General features: G+C 38.1%; 1 protein-coding gene across 2 annotated transcripts in view; it reads right to left on the bottom strand.

Annotated features, from left to right (window-relative positions):
* The window catches only part of CYP20A1 (cytochrome P450 family 20 subfamily A member 1), a 65,535-nt gene that overhangs the window by 30,657 nt on the left and 10,122 nt on the right, over positions 1-24,756 (bottom strand). The window contains exons 1-2 of one of the 2 annotated variants that reach the window (XM_045806534.2): positions 19,482-19,604; positions 1,576-1,743 (exon numbers count right to left, since the gene is read on the bottom strand). In XM_045806534.2, coding sequence (XP_045662490.1) covers positions 1,576-1,674 — 99 coding nt within the window. In that variant the 5' untranslated portion in view covers positions 1,675-1,743; positions 19,482-19,604. Of the gene's footprint in view, positions 1-1,575; positions 1,744-19,481; positions 19,605-24,756 lie in introns of those variants that run through there. The other variant, XM_045806533.2, reaches the window with a different exon arrangement.

The raw sequence follows: 24,756 nt of genomic DNA, 5'->3' as shown, positions 1-24,756 counted from the left end.
TGAAAGTAAAGAAATTTGAATACAGGCTACGGATAACAGTATTGTATGAATGTTCAATTTCCAAAATTTGAAAATTGTGTTGTCACTATATAAGATAATACCCTTGTTTTTAGGACATACAGACCAAAGTATTTAGGTGGAAAAAAGGCAAAATGTCCACTTTTCTCTCAAATGGTTCAGGTTAGAGTGGGAGCGATGAAAAGACAGATAGATAAACAAAGAGGTAGATAATGAACGACAAAAACAAAGGGGGCAAAATGTGGACAGCTAATGAACCTGGGTAAAAGACAGATGGGGGTTCCTTATACTAGTTGCAACTTTCCTCGAAGTTTGAAACTCTTTCTACATGAAGTTCTAAGGAAAGAATGAAAAATGAAGAGAAAGAAAAATACCATCATAAAAACAAATAGAATAGGTCATCCTGGAAATAACAGTGGACGTCTCTTTTAAAAAATGCTATCTTGGGACGCCCGGGTGGCTCAGTAGGTTAAACGTCTGTCTGCCTTTGGCTCAGGTCATAATCCCAGGGTCCTGGGATAGAGCCCTGCATCGGGCTCCCTGCTCAGTGGGGAGCCTGCTTCTCCCTCTGCCTGCCTCTCTCTCTCTCTCTCTCTCTCTCTGGCAAATAAATAAATAAGATCTTTAAAAAAACAAATGCTATCTTGTTAACATGAAAAAAAATCAGACAATAACTGAGTCAAAAATTGATTCTTCATCAAAATATGAAAACATTTTAGGAATTCCTTAACCAATTTATTTTGCCTAGGTACACAGACTAGTTTAGTCTAGGAAGTGGAATTTAGAGTGATTTTTCCACCTTTATTTTTATACTCCTGAATATGTTGATAAGAAACGTATATTTTGCAATCATCAGACATATGTAATTAAACCATTTTAATAGGAAAAAGTATATTAAACAATGACAGGGTGTTAAGCCACAGTTTCTAGTGATTTTTATTCTAAACACATTATCCTGATTATTTAACCAAAATGTTTTTGAAGATTTGAATAAAATAAGGAATAATTTCTCAGAGACCCAAAATGCAGCAAAATGACCCAAGTATTATTTGAACCAAATAACTTAATATTGAGATTAAGTAATTTAATACTGAGACTGATAAAAATAGAGAATAAAACAAATTCCATATGCAAATCTAGAAAGAAAAGTAAATCAAATTTAGACTGAATTAGCCTTTCTTCAAATCATAGTCATTTCATTAACATTTTAATGTTCCACAAGCTTTAATTTCTTTCTATATGGGACATAGTCTAGTTCTATTACAGTTTTTCTCTTTATTCTAGAATTCAGTATTATTTTATAACACACTTGATAAGTATTAAAAAGGAAATTTCTTTAGTCATCTGCTTTTTAAATTTTAAAAATTGCTTAAAAAAATTCTTACATTTTTTAGAAATACAATTATCTTTGCTTGCATTGCTATTTTACCCCAAAACAAGAAAATTCTACACTAAAGATCTTAAACCTTCTTTTCTTGAGAGGCAAAGTCTCTCAAATCGGTTATTAAACTATCCAATTTAATGAAAGAATAATTTTAAATTTGTCCCAAGACTTACTGTGCCATGATTCTTCTGGAAGTGAATGACTTCCTGGTCATCTTCAAATGTACTACCCATTACCATCTGTGTAACAGACTTCATAGCAAAACCAAGCATATGCTGGCAGAGGGGTACATGCTGGGACTCTGGGTAGGAGAGCCATTTATCTAATAATTCTTCTGAAAGCTGAAAGAGAACAGAAGCCCACAATGATTTATTATTTCCTCTTGCTAAACCTTAGAAAAATTCAGCAGGTAGATTAATTTCATAGTTCAACTCTAATCAAAGTAAACATTCAGGTATTTACTTAATTTGTCTGGCTAACACTGGCTTCACGTATAATTATACCCTCAACTGTTCAGGTTCAGATTCTGTCCAAAGGTTGATTTGCAAAACAAAACAGAACAGCTACCACAATAATAAAAACAGAAAATATAAGTTAAAAGTTCAAGAGTTGGAAAAACCTTAAACCTAACAGAAATTAAGAGACTAAAATCTTAGTCTCTAATTAAAAATAATAAAGGTTCTAAAATTTAAATGTATATATAAAATATATGTAAAATAATTTAAAAAAAATAAATAATAAAAAACAAAGGTTCATCATAGTGCCTGTGATATGGTAAATAATCAATAAACATATGAATATGTAAAACCCTACACAGGCTTCAGTGACAGAAACCTCTCAGTCTCTTTGTCATTCCTTCATTCAACAAATATTTATTAAATCCCTTATGGAATAAAAACAGTGGGTAGTAAGAGATCAAAAGCTTTGGAGTCAGGGGCGCCAGGGTGGCACAGCGGTTAAGCGTCTGCCTTCGGCTCAGAGCGTGATCCCGGCGTTATGGGATCGAGCCCCACATCAGGCTCCTCCACTATGAGCCTGCTTCTTCCTCTCCCACCCCCCCTGTTTGTGTTCCCTCTTTCACTGGCTGTCTCTATCTCTGTCAAATAAATAAATAAAATCTTAAAAAAAAAAAAAAAAAAAAAGCTTTGGAGTCAGAAAAACCTTGGTTTTCCTTCTAGCTCTGTCACCCAGAAGCAATGTGACTTTGAGCAATTTGCTTGACTCTTCCAAGGTTCAGGTGTCTCCACAAGTAAACGCAGACAACATCTCCTACCTTGTGTGGCTGCTGTGATAGGGATAATTATACCTGTGTCACATAATGGAGGAAAGGTTTTGTGAGGTAATATACTTCAATTTAAGTTCCTTTCCCATACCAAATCCATGGAAGTTTTGTCACAGTATAAAGGATTAAAATTGTTGTGAAAAAGAGAGTACATGTTCAAAATGAAAAGAATCTCACTACATAGGTTTATACCAACTTAAAGTGACATATCTGGAATGTAATATTTTTTTTTTTTTGAGAAAGGGAAGCTTTAATGATTCCATAGTATCAAGATAATGAGTTGAAACAGTTAATATACTTTTTTTTAAAGATTTTATTTATTCATTTTAGAGACAGAGAGAGAGAGCAAGCATAAGCAGGGGAAGTGGCAGGCAGAAGGAGAGGGAGAAGCAGGCTCCTGGCAGAGCAGGGAGCCTGATGCAGGACTTGATCCCAGGACCCCAGGATCATGACCTGAGCCAAAGGCAGATGCTTAACCAACTGAGCCACCCAAGCGCCCCTGAACCAGTTAATATACTTTAAAAGAACTTTTTGAGATGGGAGAACTATGAAGAAAACAAGAATATAATGATTAAAACAGAACGTAACTATGTAATTTAAAAATTACTTTCATGTTGTGAACAAAATAATCCCAGATCCTTTAAAAACTTAGAGTTCTATAGTTATTACTGAAGTTCACATAACCTCATACTAAAATGTGAAAAATTATTTTGGAAACAAACCATTAAAGTGAGGCTATTTCTTGGCAAAATTAGAAGAGCCAATTTAAGTTTGACTACAGATAATCACAGAAGTTCCAAATGTGGAAGGTAAATATTGAGGGTAAAAAAGCTTTCTTGTAGAAAAAACAGAACATATTAATAGATATGAAATAAACCCATAAGATTTCCTTTGTCTAAACATCAAAGTTCTTTTGCTTCGGAAAACATTATTTTCCTTAATGAGCATGGGATTTTATCTCAAAACTCTAGGAAAAGTATGTAACTTGCAACTCTCTCAGATTCATGCATAGAACTAGGAAACCCAACTGAGTGTAAGTGTTCACCCATTCTGATACTGAGGTCGCCAGACCTTACCTTTTTCATCGCTCAGTCTACTCCTGAATATCTAATCCTTTTAAGTAAGTTGTCAGGCCAAAGACCATGTGACAAAGCTACACCCTCATAATTAATGATCTTAGTATGAAGTCATTTGTTTGAATTTATTCCAAGTATTACATGTCAATGCCAAGCCCTTACCTTGATCCTTACATTTAAAGGAGAATTTACTTTGGTATAAAGTGTACATTCCATTGCTTTATTTGTTCACTTAATTTTCAAAATGCTTACACTGTTGTCTCACTGTTAAGTACATGTCTTTTTTCCACTAATTTGAAATGCCACTCATTATACACAGATTCCCATATGAACTTGGGATTTTTTCTGGACGTGATCTATTTTGTCGACTACACATATGCCACTATTACAACTTTGAAAATCTGTTATGTTTATGTTTCCTATTACTGTTCTTTCTTTTTTTTCTTCCAAACTTCTATTTAAATTCTAAATAGTTAACATATAGTGTAATGTTGGTTTCAGGAGTAGAATTTAGTGATTTATCACTTACATATAACACCCAGTGCACTTCATAACCAATACCTTCCTTAATACCCATCACCTATTTAGCCCATCCCCCAGCCACCTCCTTCCATCAACCCTCAGTTTGTGCTTTATTGTTAAGAGTCTCTTGGGGTGCCTGGGTGACTCCATTGGTTGAGCATCTGACTCTTGATTTCGGCTCAGGTCATAACCTCAGGGTTGTGAGATTGATGCAAGTTGGGCTCCATGCTCAGTGGGGAGTCTGCTTTTCTCTCTCTCCTTCTCCTCCTCCCCCACCCCCATTCCCGTTCATGCTCTCTCTCTAAAATAAATAAATGAATCTTAAAAAAAAAAAAAGTCTTTTATGGTTTGCCTCCCCCCCTTCTCCTGCCCCCCTTCCCACACGTTCATCTGTTTTGTTTCCTAAAATCACATGAGTGAAACCATATGGTATTTGTCTTTCTCTGACTTGTTTCGCTTAGAATAATATACTCTAGGGGCGCCTGGGTGGCACAGCACTTAAGCGTCTGCCTTCGGCTCAGGGCGTGATCCCGGCGTTATGGGATCGAGCCCCACATCAGGCTCCTCCACTGTGAGCCTGCTTCTTCCTCTCCCACTCCCCCTGCTTGCGTTCCCTCTCTCGCTGGCTGTCTCTATCTCTGTCAAATAAATAAATGAAATCTTTAAAAAAAAAAAAAAAAGAATATACTCTAGCTCCAACCATGTTGATGCAAATGGCAAGATTTCTATTTTTTTGATGGCTGAGTAATATTCCATTGTGTGTGTATGTATATATACATACATACACATACCACTTGTTCTTTACCCATTCATCAGTCAATGGGCATTTTGGCTTTTTCCATAGTTTGGCTATTGTTGATACTGCTGCTATAAGCATTGGGATGCATGTGCCCCTTCAAATCTTTATTTTTGTATCCTTTGGGTAAATACCTAGAAGTGCAATTGCTGGATTGTAGGGTAGTTCTATTTTTAACTTTTGGAGGAACTGTTTTCCATACTGTTTTCCAGAATGGCTGCACCAGTTTGCATTCCCAACAACAGTGTAAGAGGGTTCCCCTTTCTCTGCATCCTCATCAACATCTGTTGTTTACTGTGTTAATTTTAGCCATTCTGACAGGTGTGAGGTGGTATCTCATTGTGGTTTTGATTTGTATTTCCTGATGATGAGTGATGTTTAGCATTTTTTCATGTGTCTCTCAGCCATCTGGATGTCTTCTTTGGAAAAATGTCTATGTCTTCTGCCCAATTCTTAACTGGATTATTTGTTTTCTGGGTGTTGAGTTTGCGGAGTTCTTTATAGATTTTGGATACTAACCCATTATCAGATATGTCATTTATAAATATCTTCTCCCATTCTGTAGGCAGCCTTTTAGTTTTGGTGACTGTTTCCTTCGCTGTGCAGAAGCTTTTTATCCTGATGAAGTCCCAATAGTTCATTTCTGCTTTTATTTCCCCTGCCTCCAGCGACATGTCTTGTAGGAAGTTGCTACGGCCAAGATTAAAGAGGTTGCTGCCTGCGTTCTCCTCTACGATTTTGATGGATTCCTGTCTCACATTTAGGTCTTTCATCCTTTTTAAATTTATTTTTGTGTCCGGTGTAGGAAAGTGGTCCAGTTTCATTCTTCTGCACGTCGCTATCCTGTTTTTCCAACACTATTTGTTGAAGAGACATTTTTTTTCCATTGGATATTCTTTCCTGCTTTGTCAAAGATTAGTTGACCAAAAAGTTGTGGGTCCATTTCTGGATTTTCTATTCTGTTCCATTGATCTATGTGTCTGTTTTTCTGCCAGTATCATACTCTCTTGTTGATTACAGCTTTGTAATATAGCTTGAAGTCTGGAATCGTGATGCCTCCCATTTTGCTTTTCTTTTTCAGGATTCCTTTGGGTATTGGGGGTCTCTTGTGGTTCCATACAAACTTTACAATTGTTTGTTCTAGCTCTGTGAAAAATGTTGGTAGTATTTTGATAGGCACTGCATTGAATGTGCAGATTGCTTTGGTTAGTATAGACATTTTAGCAATGTTTGTTCTTCCAATCCATGAGCATGGAATTTTTTCCCATTTCTTTGTGTTCTCTTCTATTTCTTTCATAAGTGTTCTATACTTTTCAGAGTACGGATCTTTTACCTCTTTGGTTAGGTTTATTCCTAGGTATCTTATTGTTTTTGGCGCAATTGTAAATGGAATCAATTCCTTGATTTCTCTTTCTGCTGCTTCATTATTGGTGTACAGAAATGCAATAGATTTCTGTACATTGATTTTATATCCTGTGACTTTGCTTAATTCATGTATTAGTTCTAGCAATTTTTTGGTGGAGTCTTTCAGGTTTTCTATATACAGTAACACGTCATCTGCAAATAGTGAAGGTTTGACTTCTTCCTTACTGATCTGGATGCCTTTTATTTTTGTTGTTGTTGTTGTCTGATTGCCAGGGCTAAGACTTCCAGTACTAAGGTGAATGAATAGTAATGGTGAGAGTGGAAATTCCTATATAATTCCTGACCATAAGGGAAAAGCTCTGAGTTTTTCCCCAGTGAGGATATTTGCTGTGGGTCTTTCATATATGGCTTTTATGATTTTGAGGTATGTTCCATCTTTGTTGAGAGTTTTGTATCAAGAATAGATGCACATTTTGTTAATTTTTTCTGCATCTACTGAGGGGATCATGTGATTCTTATCCTTTCTTTCATTAATGTGGTGTACCACGTTGATTGATTTGCAAATGCTAAATCACCCTAGCAGCCCAGGAATAAATCTCATGGTGATGGGATTCTTCCCATGATGGTGATGGTCCTGGTGAAGAATTCTTCTAATGTACTATTGGATTTTATTTGCTAGTATCCTGTTGAGAATTTTTGCATCCATGTTCATCAGGGAATGTATTGGCCTGTAATTCTCCTTTTTACTGGTGTCTTTGTCTGGTTTTGGAATCATAGAATGAGTTTGGAAGTTTTCCTTCCATTTCTATTTTTTGAAAAAGTTTGAGAAGAATAGAGGTTTTAACTCTTTTTTAATGTCTGGTAGATCTCCTGGGAAGCCAGTTAGCCCTGAACTTTTGTTTGTTGGGAGATTTTTTGATCACTGACTCAATTTCTCTGCTGGTTATGCATCTATTCAAATTTTCTATTTCTGTTTCAGTTTTGGTAGTTTCAGATTGCAGTTTTTTGGCATATAATTTTCCATAATATTCCCTTATGATTATTTGTATTTCTGTGGTGTTGGTTGTGATCTCTCCTTTTTCATTCATGATTTTTTACTTGGGTCCTTTCTCTTTTCTTTTTGATAAGTCTGGCTAGGGGATTATCAATTTATTAACTCTTTCAAAAAACCAACACTTAGTTTTGTTGATCTGTTCTAATGGCTTTTTGATTTCTGTATCATTGGTTTTTGCTCTAATCTTTATTATTTCCCTTCTTCTGCTGGCTTTAGGCTTTATTTGCGGGGTACCCCCCCCCCCCAGCTCCTTAAGGTGTAAGGTTAGGCTATATATTTGAGACTTTTCTTGCTACTTGAGTTAGTTCTATATTACAATATACTTCCCTCTTAGGACTGCCTTTGCAGTATCCCAAAGGTTTCAGACTGTCCTGTTTTCATTTTCATTTGCTTCCATGTATTTTTGTATTTCTTCTTTAATTTCTAATTAACCCATTCATTCTTTAGTAGGATGTTCTTTAATCTACATGTATTTGTGGTCTTTCCAAATTTTTTCTTGTGGTTGACTTCAAGTTTCATAGTGTTGTGGTCTGAAAGTATGCATGGTATGATCTCAATCTTTTTGTACTTCTTGAGGGCTGATTTGTGACCCAGTATGTGATCTATTCTGGAGAATGTTCCATGTGCACTTGAAAAGAATGCATATTCCACTACTTTAGGATGAAATGTTCTGAATATATGTTAAGTCCATCTGGTCCAGTGTATTATTCAAAGCTCTTTTTCCTTGTTGATTTTCTACTTAAATGATCTGTCCATTCCTATAAGTGGAATGTTAAAGTCCCCTACTATTATTGTATTATTATCAGAGTTTCTTTTTTTTTTAAGATTTTATTTATTTATTTTTTGACAGAGAGAGAGAGAGAGAGAGAGAGAGAGAGAGAATGAACACAAGCAGGGGGAGTGGAAGGCAGAGGGAGAGGGAGAAGCTGCTCCTTGCTGAGCAAGGAGCCCGATGAGGGGCTGGATCCCAGGACCCTGGGATCATGACCTGAGCTGAAGGCAGATGCTTAACTGACTGAGCCATCCAGGTGCCCCATCAATGAGTTTATGTTTGTAATTGATTTATATATTTGGGTGCTCCCAAGTTGAGGACATAAATATTTACAATTGTTAGATCTTCCTGATGGATAGACCCCTTAATTTTAATACAATGCCTTTCTTCATCTCTTGTTACAGTCTTTGGTCTAAAATCTACTTTGTCTGATATAAATAGGGCTTCTCTGGCTTTCTTTCAGTAGCCATTAGCATGATAGATGGTTTTCTATCTCCTCACTTTCAATCTACAGATGTCTTTAGGTCTAAAATGAGTCTCTTGTAGGCAGCGTACAGATGGGTCTTTTTTTTTAAATCCATTCTGATACCCTATGTCTTTTGATTGGAGCATTTTTCCTTTTATATTCAGAGTGATTATTGAAAGATATGAATTTAGTGCCATTGTGTTACCTGTAAAGTTGGTGTTTGTGGTGATTTCTCTGTTCTTTTCTAGTCTTTATTGCTTTTGGTCTTTTTCCTCCCCACTCAAAGAGTCCCCTTTACTATTTCTTGCAGGATTGGTTCAGTGGTCATGAACTCCTTTAGTTTTTGTTTCTCTGGGAAACTCTTTCTCTCTCCTTCTCTTCTGAATGACAGCCTTGCTGGAGAAAGTAGTCTTGGCTGCATATTTTTTTCCCATTCAGCATGTTGAATATAGCATGTCACTTTCATCTGGCCAGTCAAGTTTCTGTGGAGAGATCTGCTGTGAACCTGATCTGTCTTCCCTTGGAGGTTAAGGACTTTTTTTCCCTTGCTGCTTTCAGGATTCTTTCGTTTGTCTGTGGATTTGATAAATTTGACTATCATACATCTTCGTGATGGATGGCTTTTGTTGAATTTAATGGGAGTTCTCTGTGCTTCTTGGATTTCAATGTCTGTTCCCTTCCCCAGATTAGGGAAGTTTTCAGCTATAATTTCCTCAAATAAACCTTCTGCTTCTTTTTCTTTCTCCTGGGACTCCTGTGATACATATGTTATTACATCTTAAGGAGTTGCTGAGTTCCCTAAGTCTACATTCGTGATCCAATACCTTTCCCTCTTTTTTTTCAGCTTTGTTATTTTCCATAATTTTATCTTCTATATCACTGATTTGTTCCTCTGTCATCCATCCTTGTCGTCACTGCATTTAGTTGGTTTTGCATCTTGGTTATAGCATTTTTTATTTCGGCCTGATTAGTTTTTAGTTCTTTTATCTCTGCAGTAAGGGATTCTTTAGTGTATTCTATGCTCTTCTCAAGCCCAGCTAGGGTATTTATGATTATTATTTTAAATTCTGGTTCAGACATCTTACTTGTATCCGTTTTAATAAATCCCTGGCCATGAATTCTTCCTGTTCTTTCTTTTGAGGTCATTTCCTCTGTGTGTGTGTGTGTGTGTGTGTGTGTGTGTGTGTGTGTGTGTGTGTGAGAGACAGAGAGAGAGAGAGAGAGATAGTTAGGAAAGCCTGTTGTATTCCTGCTCCTGAAAGTGATGGCTATATTAAGAAGAGGTCCAAGGAGCATCTGGGTGGCTCAGTAACCTACTGAGCGCCCAAATCTTGATTTCGGCTCAGGTCATGATCTCAGGGTCATGAGATTGAGCCTTGTGCTGGGTTCCGCACTCATCAGGGAGTCTGCTTGAGATTCTCTCTCTCCTTCTGCCCTCCCCCTGCTCTCTCTCAAAAATAAATAAATCTTTTAAAAAAGGGGGGGCGGTCAAAAGAAAAAGTTAGATCCTACTTCTCCAAAAACTGAAGCTTTGTGGCATTCTATGATCAGTACATTTGGTGCATGCAAGGGGTTTGTGATGGTCTTCTGGGAGTGGGGCCTGCTGGGCTGATTGTCAGCAGACTTGCCCTAGTGGAGATGCAAGGCTCGGGCGGGTGGGGTGGGCGGGGGTGGGGGGGGGGCGGTGGCCGGGCTTGGTGTAGCAGCTCTGGCCTCCACAAGGTGGCACTGTTTTGATCCCTGAAGTTGGTCAGTGCTGATGGCAGTGCAGAAAATGGTGTTGCCACGACCTTAGTCCCCATAGGAGGAAGCTTGCACCTGCCACTCTTTAGGAAACCTTCACAGAAGAGCAAACAATCACCTTGTGTCCCCAGCTTCCTCCAGCTCCCAGCCCTCGCCCTGCCTGTGTCAGAGCTGTCCGCCTGCCAGGTGGCACAGCACTCTTGTGTTTTATCTCAGTTGCGCAGCTGGGTTTCAGAACTCCAAATTTTGGATATCCTAGTTTATCTTCTGGGGTAGGGTCTCACTGCGCTGTGGGCGGTGCCGGTTTGTTCCAGAAATCAGTTGCAAAACCACGCAGTGGGTCGGAGTTTATGGTAAAGCACAGCTAAAAGCCAGTACCAAGGTTTGCTACCCTCAGCTGGTGTCTTTCTTCCTATGCTAGGGAACGGGCAACTCAATGGTGCCTGTCAGGTCTTTTGTCCCCAGAGGAGCCATGTCCCCACTCCCAAATGCACTCCAAGCAGGGGAACTGCTTCTCCCTGTGCAACCCAGAGGATCCTCTGATCACTCAGCCCATTCCTGGGTTTCCACCCGCCTTCTCCACTGGAGCACTGCTAAGCCCACCAGGCGCGGTCCTGGTAATGATGGCACAGATCTCTGAACTTCAGACTCCATGCTTCATTGTTTATAAAACTTGCAGTATTTAGCCCCTCTTTCTCCCAGTCAATGGTTTTGAGGAAAGAGTTTCTCTTGTAAAATTCCCAGCATGTGCTTTCACTCTTTCTCTCTGTCCTTTCTCTCTTGTTCCTCTCTCCATGATCAGGGCTGCCTCCCCTTTGCAGCACCTGCAGCTCTTCTCTCCCTCAAATCAACTCTCCACAGCTCCTACTTTACATGATATAGTGGTTTTTTTCTACCTCTAGTTGTGTAGTTTTGCTATCTCAGTCCTCAGATCTATTTCTTGGTGTTCAAAATGATCTGATATTTATCTAGCTATGTTTGAGGGACAAGGCAAGCCTAGGGTCCCCTTACTTTTCTGCCATCTTAACTCCTCCTACTATTCTCTTTCAAAATGTTCCAGAAGAGAGGCTGACTTCCAGAATGGTGGAGTGAGGGCCTTGGTGATATTGTTCTCCCTCTAAAATAGTGCAAACACACACAAACCAACCAAACATGTTGTAGCATGTTGGGTTAACCAAAACCCAGTGCTCACTGAGAAGTATCTATTCAACAAAAACTGAACCTCGGTAAAACGGTGGAGTTTGTGATGTTTTAACTCAAGGTTATTTCCAGCTTTCTTCTCTCCCCAGCTCAGTAGTAGCATTGTGGCCAAAAGCCAACAGCATTGGAGACACCGGAGACTTGACATCTTTGGAGTGTCATTAAAGGTTCATCACCATTGATCACTAAAATGGTCACTAAAAATGGAGTAGGGAATCCCAAGACTCTCTCCCTCTCCAAAAGCAAGTAATGAGCTGTCTAAAACTGTCAGAATCAGCTTCCAAAAAACTCTATAATGCAGTAAAAAACTTACAACATCCAGGGGAAAGCTCAGTTAAGAAAGAAGCTGCTTCTTTGTGGCAAGTAAGCACTGTGGCATTTTAAACAAACCGCCTACTAGCCAGCCCCAAACCCCAGATAGGCAGGAGCTGTGAGAACAGCAAGTAGTCCATATTCCTGGTGCAGAGTGCTAGGAAGAAATAAAGACATTATACTCCAAGAATTGTAGCTATGAGTCTCAACCTGCCTGGCAGCTCCCATCAAGGACTGGTGCAAAGGCCTCCCTTTGTTTTGCACAACCCAACATTCCCAGAGTGCTCCCAGCACACGTTCTTGGGTGGCTTCTGCCCAAAATGTTTAAAGGCACAGGCATTGGCCACAGCAGCTGGGGCAAGAAACAATACTTGGAACAAGCAATAAACAGGCAAGAAGCCTGGAAAGGAAGAGGTTAGGACAAGAGATAAATGTGGGACTCTTTTGAAAGTTTCTCCATATACCAGGGAATTAAGAAAGCCATACACATACCAAAGAGCAGGACACATGCTCAGAGAAGGCCTGAGAAGACTAACCTTCATATATGACAGGTCTTCTGGCTCCATACAAGTAGGAAGTAGAAGCTAAGGTGGATTTATAAAAGGCCTAGGTAAGTGTTAAAGGAAGGCCCAAAGGCAAAGCCAATCTATAAATACCAGAAGAGCATTTTTTCTTTTTACTTCTCTTTTGTCAAGTGTTTAAGGTAAATCTGTCAAAACACCAGCTGCCCATTAATCTAACAGATGTTTCAGTGGCTGCACATGAGAAGAATACAGACCTTCCAAAAACAGTTCAGGAAAGACACTAAATAAGCAAGCAGCAATATCCCGCAACAAAGAGCAAGAACAAACTCTGAGGATGATAAAGAATCTGATTTCAAGAGTTGCCACCCACAGCTGTGGATCTCCAACAGTCTGGATCTCAGTCCTGGGGACACGGGATCTTTCTTGGGCCCTCTCAGCCCTAGAACTGATGACTGCTCCTTATACTTGCTATTCACATATTCTTTAGAGTTCTCCTTACTTCGGACTAGCCAATCTCTCACTACCCCAACCCTCTGTTACACTTAATAATTCTTTATATTAAACTTTCCCTGTTTAAGTAATTGTGTGCTTTCTCCCACCTGATTGGACCCACAATGATAAAGACCTTTAGAAACACTAACCAAGTTTTTCTTGGGGAAGGTACTCCAGAGCCTAAAGACATTAAAAATATAATAGAATGTTTGGCAATAAAACAAGAAAGAAAGAAAAGGTATTAGAATTGGAAAAGACATAAAACTGTCCATTAATCTCAGATACCAGGATAAACCATTAGAGTTAAAAAGGAAATCTAGCAAGGTTAATGAGTACCAGGTCAATATGCAAAAATCAATTGTATACTTCAGCAAAAAACAAAAAGTGAAATTTAAAAACATTACCATTTATGATAGCATCAAAACCCCACTAAATATCTAGGAGTAAATTTAATAAAAGATGTACAAGACCTTTACACTGAAAAGTAAAAAAAAAAAAAAAATTAAGAAAAACTACAGACCAAAATAAGTGGAAGGGTACTCTTCCATGTTCATGGATTAGAAGTTCCCATAATACATGAAGATAACTTTACATAAATCAAGTGACGTACACAATCACCTGATTTATGATAAAGGTAACATTACAGTACAATAGAAGAAAGATGATTCTCAGAACAAGTCTGAGAACAAAACTTAAATGAATATCTTCATGATATTAGGATAAATAAAGATATCTTACATAGGACACAAAATGCAGTAACCATAAAGGCAAAAAAACAGTAAGCTGAACTACACTAAAATTAGTATTTGTTCATCAAAACACAAGTTTAAGAGTATATAAAACTAAGACACAGAGGAAGATAATTAATATATCCAGTAAAGTTCTTAAATTTGGAAATTTTAAAAACCTCTTAAAAATAAAAAAAAAATAGGGGCGCCTGGGTGGCTCAGATGGTTAAGCGTCTGCCTTCAGCTCAGGTCATGATCTCCAGTTCCTGGGATCGAGCCCCACTTTGGGCTTCCAGCTCAGCGGGAGTCTGCTTCTCCCTCTCCCTCTGCCTCTTCCTCTGCTAGATAAAATCTTTAAAAAATAAAAATTAAAAAAACAAGAGAAAATCCCAAAGAAAAATGGACAAAAGACTTGAAATAATGGTACACCAAAGTGAACGTCCAACAAATGAAAAGAATGTTCATTTTTATTAGCCATCAGGAAAACACAAATTAAAATCACAGTGAGAAACTTCTATTCATCTACCAATATCAAGGAACAGTGAAGATGGAACCCTTACACACTGCTGTTAGACTGTAAATGGTAAAACCACTCTGAAAAATTATTTGGAAGCATCTTTTTTTTAAAGATTTATTTATTTATTTTAAAGAGAGAGCGAGCACAGGGGTGGAGGGCAGAGGGAGAGTGAGAATCCCAAGCAGACTCGCCGTTGAGTGTGTAGCCCAACATGGGGCTCAATCCCACAACCCACGAGATCGCAACCCCAGCCGAAACCAAGAGTCAGAGGCTCAACCAACTGAGCCACTGAGGCGCCCCAGGAACATTTTCTAATGTATGAATTCATTTAATCCTTAATACTATGAGGCAAGTAACCATTATTAACTTCATTTTACAAATGAGGAAATGTGTCACAGAAAAAAAATAAGATGCCCAAAGCTACATAACAAAAATCACAGAATTCGTATTCCAACCCAGACAGTCTGATGAAGAGCCCAAGCGGTCAACCACTATGCCCCTATGTAAGTAAAAAAGGTAGGAAGTACATCCTTAGAGTAACCAACTACGTTCTTGTTAGATAAGATAGAAGGTAAAACAACAAGATCGTTGAAATTCAAAAACAGAAGGTGTGGGGCACCTGGGTGGCTCAGTGGGTTAAGCGTGGGACTCTTGATTTTGGCTCAGGTCAGGATCCTCAGGGTTGTGAGATCAAGCCCAGCATCGGGCTCAGTGGGAGCCTGCTTAAGATTCTGTCTCTCCCTGTCCCTCCCCTCAAGGCACTCTCTCTAAGTAAATAAATCTAAAAAAAAAAAAAAAAATAGAGGGGCACCTCGGTAATTCAGCTGGTTAAGCATCTGACTTCAGCTCAGTCATGATCTTGGGTCTTGGGATTGAGCCCTGCTTGTCCCTCTCCTTCTCCCCCTGCCCATGCTCTCTCTTTCTCTCTCAAATAAATAAATACAATCTTAAAAAAAAAAAAAGGTGTTCTGAGATTGAGGATCAGGATGTGGGCCAAGAACAGATTTAGGAGTAAGAGAAATACAAAGTGGTAAAAAGTTTGCTGTCAGAAACTCGGAGATTGAGACTGGTTCCAACATTTAACAAAAGGAATGCTTTTCTGCAGTATCACTATATTTAGTAAAAGACCCAGTACTTGGTAACCGCTGGACATAACCCTTCATGACGGCAGCTCTTTATCCTGGTAATCTTAGCACCAAGCAGTGCCTGGCAAATCTTAGGTGCTCAATAAATATTTAGTGAATAAAACCAACTCTCTTTTTCAAAATGGCTATCCTGCCTCAACTACAAAGAATAAGTTATGTTTTTGACAGAGAGTAAGAACTCTCTCAAAAGTTATTAAATACTTCTTTAAATATTCAATTCTGTCTATTAGGAATGTATGTCATGACCATATATGTAAAGTCACTGAATATCAGATCTTTCACTTTATAAAATTTGGCTCTTTACAAAGAACAGTTTTTGATTTTTCAAAAAGAAAAAAAAATCTGATGAAAATAGTCAACAACGCAGTAACATCAGCAGGAAACAATTCTTCCCAAATCAAGTCCTACATATTAGTGGCTTCCAGAAGAATCAAGGAAATCAAATACATAATCCTAAAAAGTCCATGAATAAAAGGCTTTGTTCTTGGAGAAAATTCAATAAGCTGAGTTTCGGTTTTAATTCTTCAGTGGATTATTACGAGTTGTTCCTAATGAAAATTCAAATATTCAGACTATCACTGACAGGTGAGTAGTTCAGTTTTTTTTTAATTGTACAGTAATACAGATCAATGGAAAAGAAAATCAAATAATATAAAATATAGAAATTAATTTAAATCACCCTAAACTCAACCCAGACGAAGATAACTACTTACGACATTTTTGTACGTACATATATCCATCTATGTGTGCACACATGTGTGTATATAGATATGTTTTGGAAAATGTAATAATACATACAAACTGTTTTGTACGCTGGTTTTTTCACTTGGCATTATGTTATAGGTTGAAATTTTATCCCCAAAATGATCTTACAGTCTTAACCCCCAGTACCTGTGAATATGACCTTTTTGGGCAATGGGGTCTTTACAGATGATCAAGTTAAGATGAGCCCATTAGGGTGGACCTTAGTCCAATAAGACTGTGTCCTTATAAAAAGGGGGCACATGCACAGACCTCCTTGTCAACATGAAGGCAGAGAATGCAGTGATCCACCTACACGCCAAGGAACACCAGAGATTGCCAGCAAACCACGAGAAACGAAGGAAGAGGCCTGGAACAGATTCTCCCTCACGGCGCTCAGAAGAAACCAACCCTGCCGACACCTTGATCTTGGATTTCTAGCCTCCAGACTTGGAGACAATAAATTTCTGTTGTTTAAGACACCAAGCCCGGGATACATTGTTATGCCAGCCCTAGCAAACTAATAAACCATCTTAAAATCATCCCTCTGTATTAATAAATAAATGTCTCTGCCACCTTTTTAATGTCTTCATGCTAATCCATTGTATGGATTCACTATCATTTAAATAATCCTCTACTATTGGAGATTTGAGTATTTTCCAATTTCTTCTAATAAACAATGCTTCAGTAGTCATCTTTGTACATACATATATTTCCAATTGGCTTCCCTTAGATATGAAACTGCTGAGTTAAGTAGTAGTCCTTTTTTTTTTTTTTTAAGATTCTATTTATTTATTTGACAGAGAGGGAGAGGCAGAGAGAGAGGGAACACAAGCAGGGGGAGTGGGGGAGGGAGAAGCAGGCTCCCCGCTGAGCAGCAAGCCCGATGCGGGGCTCGATCCCATAACGCTGGAATCATGACCTGAGCCGAAGGCAGACGCTTAACGACGGAGCCACCCCGGTGCCCCAAGTAGTAGTCACTTTTTAAGCTTTTGATATATGTTGCCACGCTGTCCTGCAGAAAGCAGTTATCAATTTCCAGTCTTATCAGTTTCGTCAAAGTGCCCATTTCCCACACCTCTGATAGTACCAGCTGTTGTCATTTTAAAGAACCTCTGTCAGCCTAACAGGTACAAATTATCTCAACACTGCTTTAATTGGCTTATTCTGTTAATTATTGGTAGGGCTTAGACAAGCTTCAAATATTCACTGCAAGTTCACTTCTTCAGCTATTTTTCTTTCAGAGCTTGTATTTCTTTTTTTTTTTTTTTTTAATAATTTTTTATTATATTATGTTAGTCACCATACAGTACATCCCCGGTTTCCGATGTAAGGCTCGATGATTCATTAGTTGTGTATAACACCCAGTGCACCATGCAATACGTGCCCTCCTTACTACCCATCACCGGTCTATCCCATTCCCCCACCCCCCTCCCCTCTGAAGTCCTCAGTTTGTTTCTCATAGTCCATAGTCTCTCATGCTTCATTCCCCCTTCTGATTACCCCCCCCTTTCTTTATCCCTTTCTTCCCCTACTGATCATCCTAGTTCTTATGTTCCATAGATGAGAGAAATCATATGATAGTTGTCTTTCTCTGCTTGACTTATTTCACTTAGCATTATCTCCTCCAGTGCTGTCCATGTTGTAGCAAATGTTGAGAACTCGTTCTTTCTGATAGCTGAGTAATATTCCATTGTATATATGGACCACAACTTCTTAATCCAGTCATCTGTTGAAGGGCATCTCGGCAGAGCTTGTATTTCTTAATAGTGTGTAAAAGCTTTTGTACATAGCTAGCTGGTTTTTAAATGAAATCCAGGGTGTATCTTTCCTCAGTTTTGAGGGATAGGTAGTCAATTTTCTGGTGAGCCTTCTTATATAAGACATTACACATTAAAGAAAAAAAAAGCTATAGATGGTATTTCTGAACACCAAATTTGGGACCCAAATGGTATCCTCAAGCCTATTAGGACAATGTGTTACTTATCAGAGATTTGAATTGTGACTATCTCCCCACAGTATCAGATGACTGCTGATTATACAACTAACAGATTAGGTGCTGGTAAAGCCTTCTTTTCTCCCCCCTCCCCTTTTTTTTTGGCCATAAAAATTTTGTTACCAATACTGTCACTTGTATCACACAACCACACAGCGATTTGCCCATGGCTTCATCTACTTCTTTCGCACAGTCCTCTATAAAACAATGCAAATATTATAAAAGACTCATGCAGGATTTTTCTCTAGGCACATATATCTACTCCATCTGCTAGAGGATTATGTGAATCTCTTTTATTTGTGAATCCTGACCAGTTTACAGTAGGTGAAAATTCTAATGACCCACTGATGAGCTTCATTTGATAGTTCAGTGTTACAACACTGACTTCTTATTGGTAGCAATGTCTGACTCTGTGATAAATCCTTTCATTACTAATAGACTGCTTTTTTTAGACAATCCCTCCAATTTTTTCGTGTGTGGCAGATGTGCATTTACATGAAACACAGAACTACCCAGCGGCTGAATGACAAGAACGTGTCTATGCTAGTGTATTCTTTCACCAACTATATTTATATGATACATAAGCCACATATCTATGATATGCAAACTGTAAAGACCCGAAAAATGTACGCTATTAATCTTATCATGTGTCATGAAGAAGGATACAATATAATTCAGACTTCTTCGGAATGTTCATATTAAAATACCAAGCCAATTTCAACTAACAGAAAATTAATTATATTACAGAAAAATAAGGCTTGAGATAAAAATGCACCTGGAGGCAGACTTACAATTCGACAGATAAGATTTCAAAGTATGTATCAGTTGTTCAGAAAGAATACAAACTTCCCTTTTGAAAAAAACCTTTAGGTAATTATTGTGAACTTATCAGAAGTTCCACCTTACACTAGGGTATTATTATGACTGCAAGCTTAAAAACGATTTTGAGAAAAGAAAGGGAAAAAAAACTAGCCAAGCAAAACTACATCCCAGGGTAGCAGAACCAAGCTAGAGAAGCAATGTGCCAGACTGACTGGGATGATATGCTGGCCCTATTATTTACTAGCTATATGACCCTGGACTAGTTAATTTAACCTCCTGTGAAAAGGGGCAAATAACAATACCTACTTATAAAATTACTGTGAGGCTTAAATGAGTTCATACAAGCTATTAAACCAACAAACTCAATAATTATCTCTATTAACTATTACTAAGCTGCCAATTAAGAGGATTCTGGACAATGGTCCTAAATCCTAAAATCCAGAAATACTTGTAAAATCAGAATTTTTCCCAAAAGTAACAGGAGAATATGGGGTTTTAGCATAGAAAAGAGAGAAGTTACACTCACAGAATTTAAGTGGAGGTTTACACACAGCCTTGGAGCAGAGACGGTCAGGACAGGCAGGAGCCAGAAGTCAGAGGATGCGGTTTGAGAGGATCAGAGAAGAGTCAGAACACAGAACTCACAGCTGAACAAAAGAAACAAAAAAGGCAGAAAGTTTATTATGTCCGTATGAAGCGCACAACTTATTTTGGGCTGGCAACTCTGCTAGCAGCACTATTCTCTCAAAGAAAACTCTTGGTAGGGAGGACGAGGGTGCTCTGACAGCAGCACTATTCAAGCACATTCTTCCTGACTGAACATTTAGCTGGCATTTCTGACTGCCGCCCAAGCTAAGTTACTGGCTTGTACTATGGGGTTCGTTTCTTACATTTGGACCCAATCTATGAACCAGAACTTAAAAATATGGTGGCAAGAAATGTGAAAATTGGGAAATAATTTCTATCTTGATTTGCCTTTAATTAGGCAGGAGGAGAAAAATGTGGAATACAGAGCAACAACACAAAAAAGTGACATCTTGGGAAATAGAGCCTATGATAAAAGATTAAAAAGTTAGAATTACTTAGTTTGAAGCAGAGAAGAAAGAATAATTAAGGCTTTTAACAGTAAATATTACTAAAAAGAAAAAGGTATTCCTATCAATGAAAGCTAAGCAAAGAGAAATGGGTAATACTCCTTGGAGATATTAAATACAATTAGATACAAAAAGCTATTGTTTACTGGCAAATGTTACGTGTTTAAACAGAACAGAAGGAAGATTCTGACTGGTGAATGCTTAGAGAAAGGCAACATAACTGCTTCCAGGGAGGACAATGAGGGCTGACAGAAGAGTCATGACAACCCAAGCAGGCAGCCTGAGAGGCCTAGAGACCATGTGAACACAGCCAATACAGAACCTTGAGACACCAAACAGGAATGATAACAATGACACGGTGGGGATTTGGTATATAAGTCTCCTGATGGCCCTGAAGAAATAAGAACTGGAAAGGGAGAGACTAATCAATATCCAGTCACGGTTAAAGGCCTTGGTTGGTCTGTTTTCACGAGGAAAACTGTCCAGAGAGGAGCCAATGTACTAATTAATGCTTCCAGTAAACTCAGCAAGCCAGTCTCAGGTCTTGAATAGGAAGTATGAGTTTCAAATAAAACTCCGATAAGGCAAAAATGGCATTAAGCATTTATCAAATGTTATTTTTAACAAGTGGCTAAGAGTCAATAATACAACCTCTTAGCAAGTTTCAGGTATTCTATAACTCAAAAAAGTTACACTGCTAGGCCATTTAAAAACCATGTCCTCATTGATATGATATCTGGAATTTGCTTTAAAATACTCCAGAGAGAAGATAAGGGAGGTAAGTAGGGGCAGAGCTAAAGTAAGACTGAGTCTAATTTGATAACTGTTAAAATTTGGTGGTAAGGACATGGATGGTCATTATACTATTCTCTAGTTGTTCCTTTAAATTTTCCATGATTTTAAAAATTATTTACTTTATGTAATGCAAGAATAAGTGGGGTGTGTTTGTGCTCTTGGGAGTGGATGTGGATTTAAACTCAATAGAACAGAAAAGACTTCTATGTAACCCTCCAAATGAGATAGATATAGGGCCATCAACTATAAAATTTTACCCCGCATGAGGGGCACCTGGCTGACTGTTAGTAGAGCGTGTGACTGATCTTGGGGTCATGAGTTCAAGCCCCATGTTGGGCACATAGCTTACTAAAAAAACCCAAAACAAACAAAACAACTCACATGAAAGAGGGAATACATTATGCAAGTTGGAAGCATTAAAAAGGAAGTGTTTCAGAAAAGCAGGAAAAACATAAGCAAGGAGAAATGTTAAGAGAACAGAAGAATCTGGGGAAGGAAGATGATAAACAAACAAATGGTAGGAAAATCTACTTCTCAAGCCAAAAAAAAAAAAGGAGAGGTATTTCTTGAGTAGTTATTGTGCGCTAAGACCTGTTGTGAAGGATTTTACATCATTGTCTCACAGAAGCCCCACGGCAAATTTGCAATGTAGATGCTATTAAGATGAGGAAATGAAAGCTCACAAAGGCTAAGTAACACACAAACAATCATGCAGGTATTAAATGGCAGACTCAAAGCTTCTTGCCCAAGCTTAATCTTCGCACTATAAAATACTATTTCCAATCAGCTTCATTAAACATACAACAAAATAAATAACTTGTGTGAAGCACATACATTAGGAAAAAGATGGAAAACACAATCGAAGAAGGGAGAGAGATAAGAAAATCAATTTAATTTTTCATGTAAGAATATTCAGAATGTTACTGTAGTTCAGAGAAGGTGCATAGAGAAGTGTATGTAACTAAACTGGGGACTAGAGTAGGAGCTAGCCAGGCAAGATGAGAAAAATGTTTCTTGATAGAAAAGAGCTAGACTCCTATTTACTGAGGGTCTATTCTACACCAAGAGCCAAGCATACAGACATAATTAAAATAGGCCCTCCCTTCATGAAACATACAATTTAGGGCACAGATATTCAAAGAATTGCACAAAATGTAATTAACAAGTTGAAAAGTGCTATGAAGGGTAAGTACAGATTGTTATGACAGCAACTAAAAGGGGACCTACCTAGAGGCAATGGAATGATCAGAGCTTCCTTGGGGAAGTGACATTCAAACTAAGAGCTGAAAGATGAACATACATTTACTAGGTGTGTGGGTGGTTAGAACTGACAATCCAAGCAATGGGAATAGCATTTGCAGAGGCCCTGAGATGGGAGAGAACAAGGTATAGAACTAAAAACTAGTGTGGCTAGAGTATAAGCACAAATGAGAATGGGAAACGAGACTGGAAAAGTAGGCAAGCTAAATCACAAATGATCTTTAAAACTGCATTAAATAGGGGCGCCTGGGTGGCTCAGATGGTTGAGCGTCTGCCTTCGTTCGGCTCAAGTCATGATCTCCAGGTCCTGGGATCAAGCCCCATGTTGGGCTCCTGGCTCAGTGGGGAGTCTGCTTCTCCCTCTCCCTCCACCCCTTCCCCTGCTTGTGCTTTCTCTGTCTCTCTCTCTCTCAAGTGAATAAATAAAATCTTAAAAATAAATAAATAAAATAAAATAAAACTACATTAAATATTCTGTCCCAAGAGTAAAGGGAAGCCAGTGGAGGTTTTTGATCAGGGGAGTAATAAAATAAGAATTGCATTTTGAAAATATCTATTCTCAAGGGTTTTCAACCTGAAGTCCACAGATACCAAAGGGTCTATGCCTAGAAAGCAGGAGTTCATGAACTCGAATGAGGGAGAAAAATCTTTATTTTTTACTAATCTCTAATTCAAATTTAGCATTTCTCTGAATTGGGCCCTTGACTCTGTCATCAATACAAATCTCAACTATGTTCACATCATCTTACACTTATTGTAAAACTCTCAAAATAACGGTTTTGTCCCTCATAGCATCATTACTTTAAAGTTATAGAAGTTTTGTACCCAACAATCCAGCAATTGCACTACAGGTGTTTACCCAAAGAATTTACAGAAGTACTAATTCACAGGGACACATGCGTTCCTGATGTTTATAGCAGCATTATTTATAATAGTGAAATTATGGAAACAGCCCATTTACTGATGAATGGATAAAGAAGTGGGGTGTACACACACACACACACACACACAATGGAGTATTACTCAGCCATAAGAAAAAGAATGAACTTTTGCCATTTGTAACAACATGGATAGAACGAGAAAGTATTATGGTAAGCAAATAAGTCAGTCAGAGAAAGAAGAGAAAGACAAATACTATATGATTTCACTTGTATATGGAACTTAAGACACAAAACAAACAAACAAAGAGAGGGAAAAAAAGAGAGGCAAACCAAGAAATAGACTCTGAGCTACAGGAACATCCTTCTGATGGTTACCAGAAGGGAAGAGGGTGGGGGGTGGGTTAAATAGATGATGGGAATCAAGGAGTGTACTTGCTGTGATGAGCACCGGGTGATGTATAGAAGTGCTGAACCACTATATTGTACATGCGAAACTAATATTACACTGTATGTTAACTCACTGGAATTTTAGAAAAACTTAAAAAAAATAAAAAATAGAATCCATAAAATGTAAAAAAATAAATTAATTAAAATTATGGAAGTTTTGGAAGTATTGCTGGATCCTGTTATATACTTATTTATTTTTTAAAGATTTTATTTATTTATTCGAGAGAGAGTGAGAGCAAGAGATCACAGAGGGAGAGGGAGAAGCAGACTCCCCGCTCAGCAGGGAAGCTGATGTGGGGCTTGATCCCAGTACCCTGAGATCAAGACCTGAACCAAAGACAACTGCTTAACTGAGCCACCCAGGCGCCCTGGATCTTGTTATTTAATGCATTAATGATGTACATATATTAAAATACCACAAGTTTAAAAAAATATTTTTATAACTATATTATTTTCCTTGTAGTTACACATTTTATTTATTTATTTTTTATTTTTTAAAGATTTTAGTTATTTATTTGACAGAGAGAGAGAGATAGCCAACAAGAGAGGGAACACAAGCAGGGGGAGTGGGAGAGGAAGAAGCAGGCTCCCAGTGGAGGAGCCTGATGCGGGGCTTGATCCCAGAACGCCGGGATCACGCCCTAAGCCGAAGGCAGACGCTTAATGAGTGAGCCACCCAGGCACCCCATGTAGTTACACATTTTAAAATGTTATTCTCAGAAGGAGTCTATAGGTTTCACCAAAATTACAAGGGGTATATGTCATAAAAAGAATTTAAGAATCCCTGCAGAGGGGCAGAGAGAAGGTAGAAAAACAAGCAATCAAGATAAGTTTATAGAAGCTTAAACTAGGATGGTGGCAGTGCTGACAGACAGAAGTAGACCAATTTGAAAGATATTTGGAAGGTAAAATTGACATTAGAGACTCTTTTCGATGTAATTATCAAAGAATACTTAGTGTTATAAAAATGCTTATAACAAAATGGCAAATAAAAATGCAGAATATAGGGGCGCCTGGAAGGCTCAGTCGGTGGAGCATGTAACTCTTGATATCAGGGTTGTAAGTTTAAGCCCCATGTTGGGTGTAGAGATTACTTAAAAATAAAATCTTAAAAAAAATGTGTAGTCTGTAACTATCCACATAGTATGATGCTGACTAAATTCTGCTGTATACAGAAAAGACTAAAATGATAGGAAGGATTTTAAAATGTTAAACATGGTTATCACTGAGTAATGGATAGCATTAAAAATGTTTATTTTTTCCTTAGGACTTTCCTAAATTTTTCCATATTTTGTAAAATGACTGCCAGAAAAAAGTAAGCATA

Source organism: Ursus americanus, chromosome 1 (genome assembly GCF_024610735.1).
Source record: "Ursus americanus isolate L20-20 chromosome 1, mUrsAme1.1.p, whole genome shotgun sequence".
Lineage (NCBI taxonomy): Eukaryota > Metazoa > Chordata > Mammalia > Carnivora > Ursidae > Ursus > Ursus americanus.
This window is presented reverse-complemented; position numbering and strand designations above follow the sequence as displayed.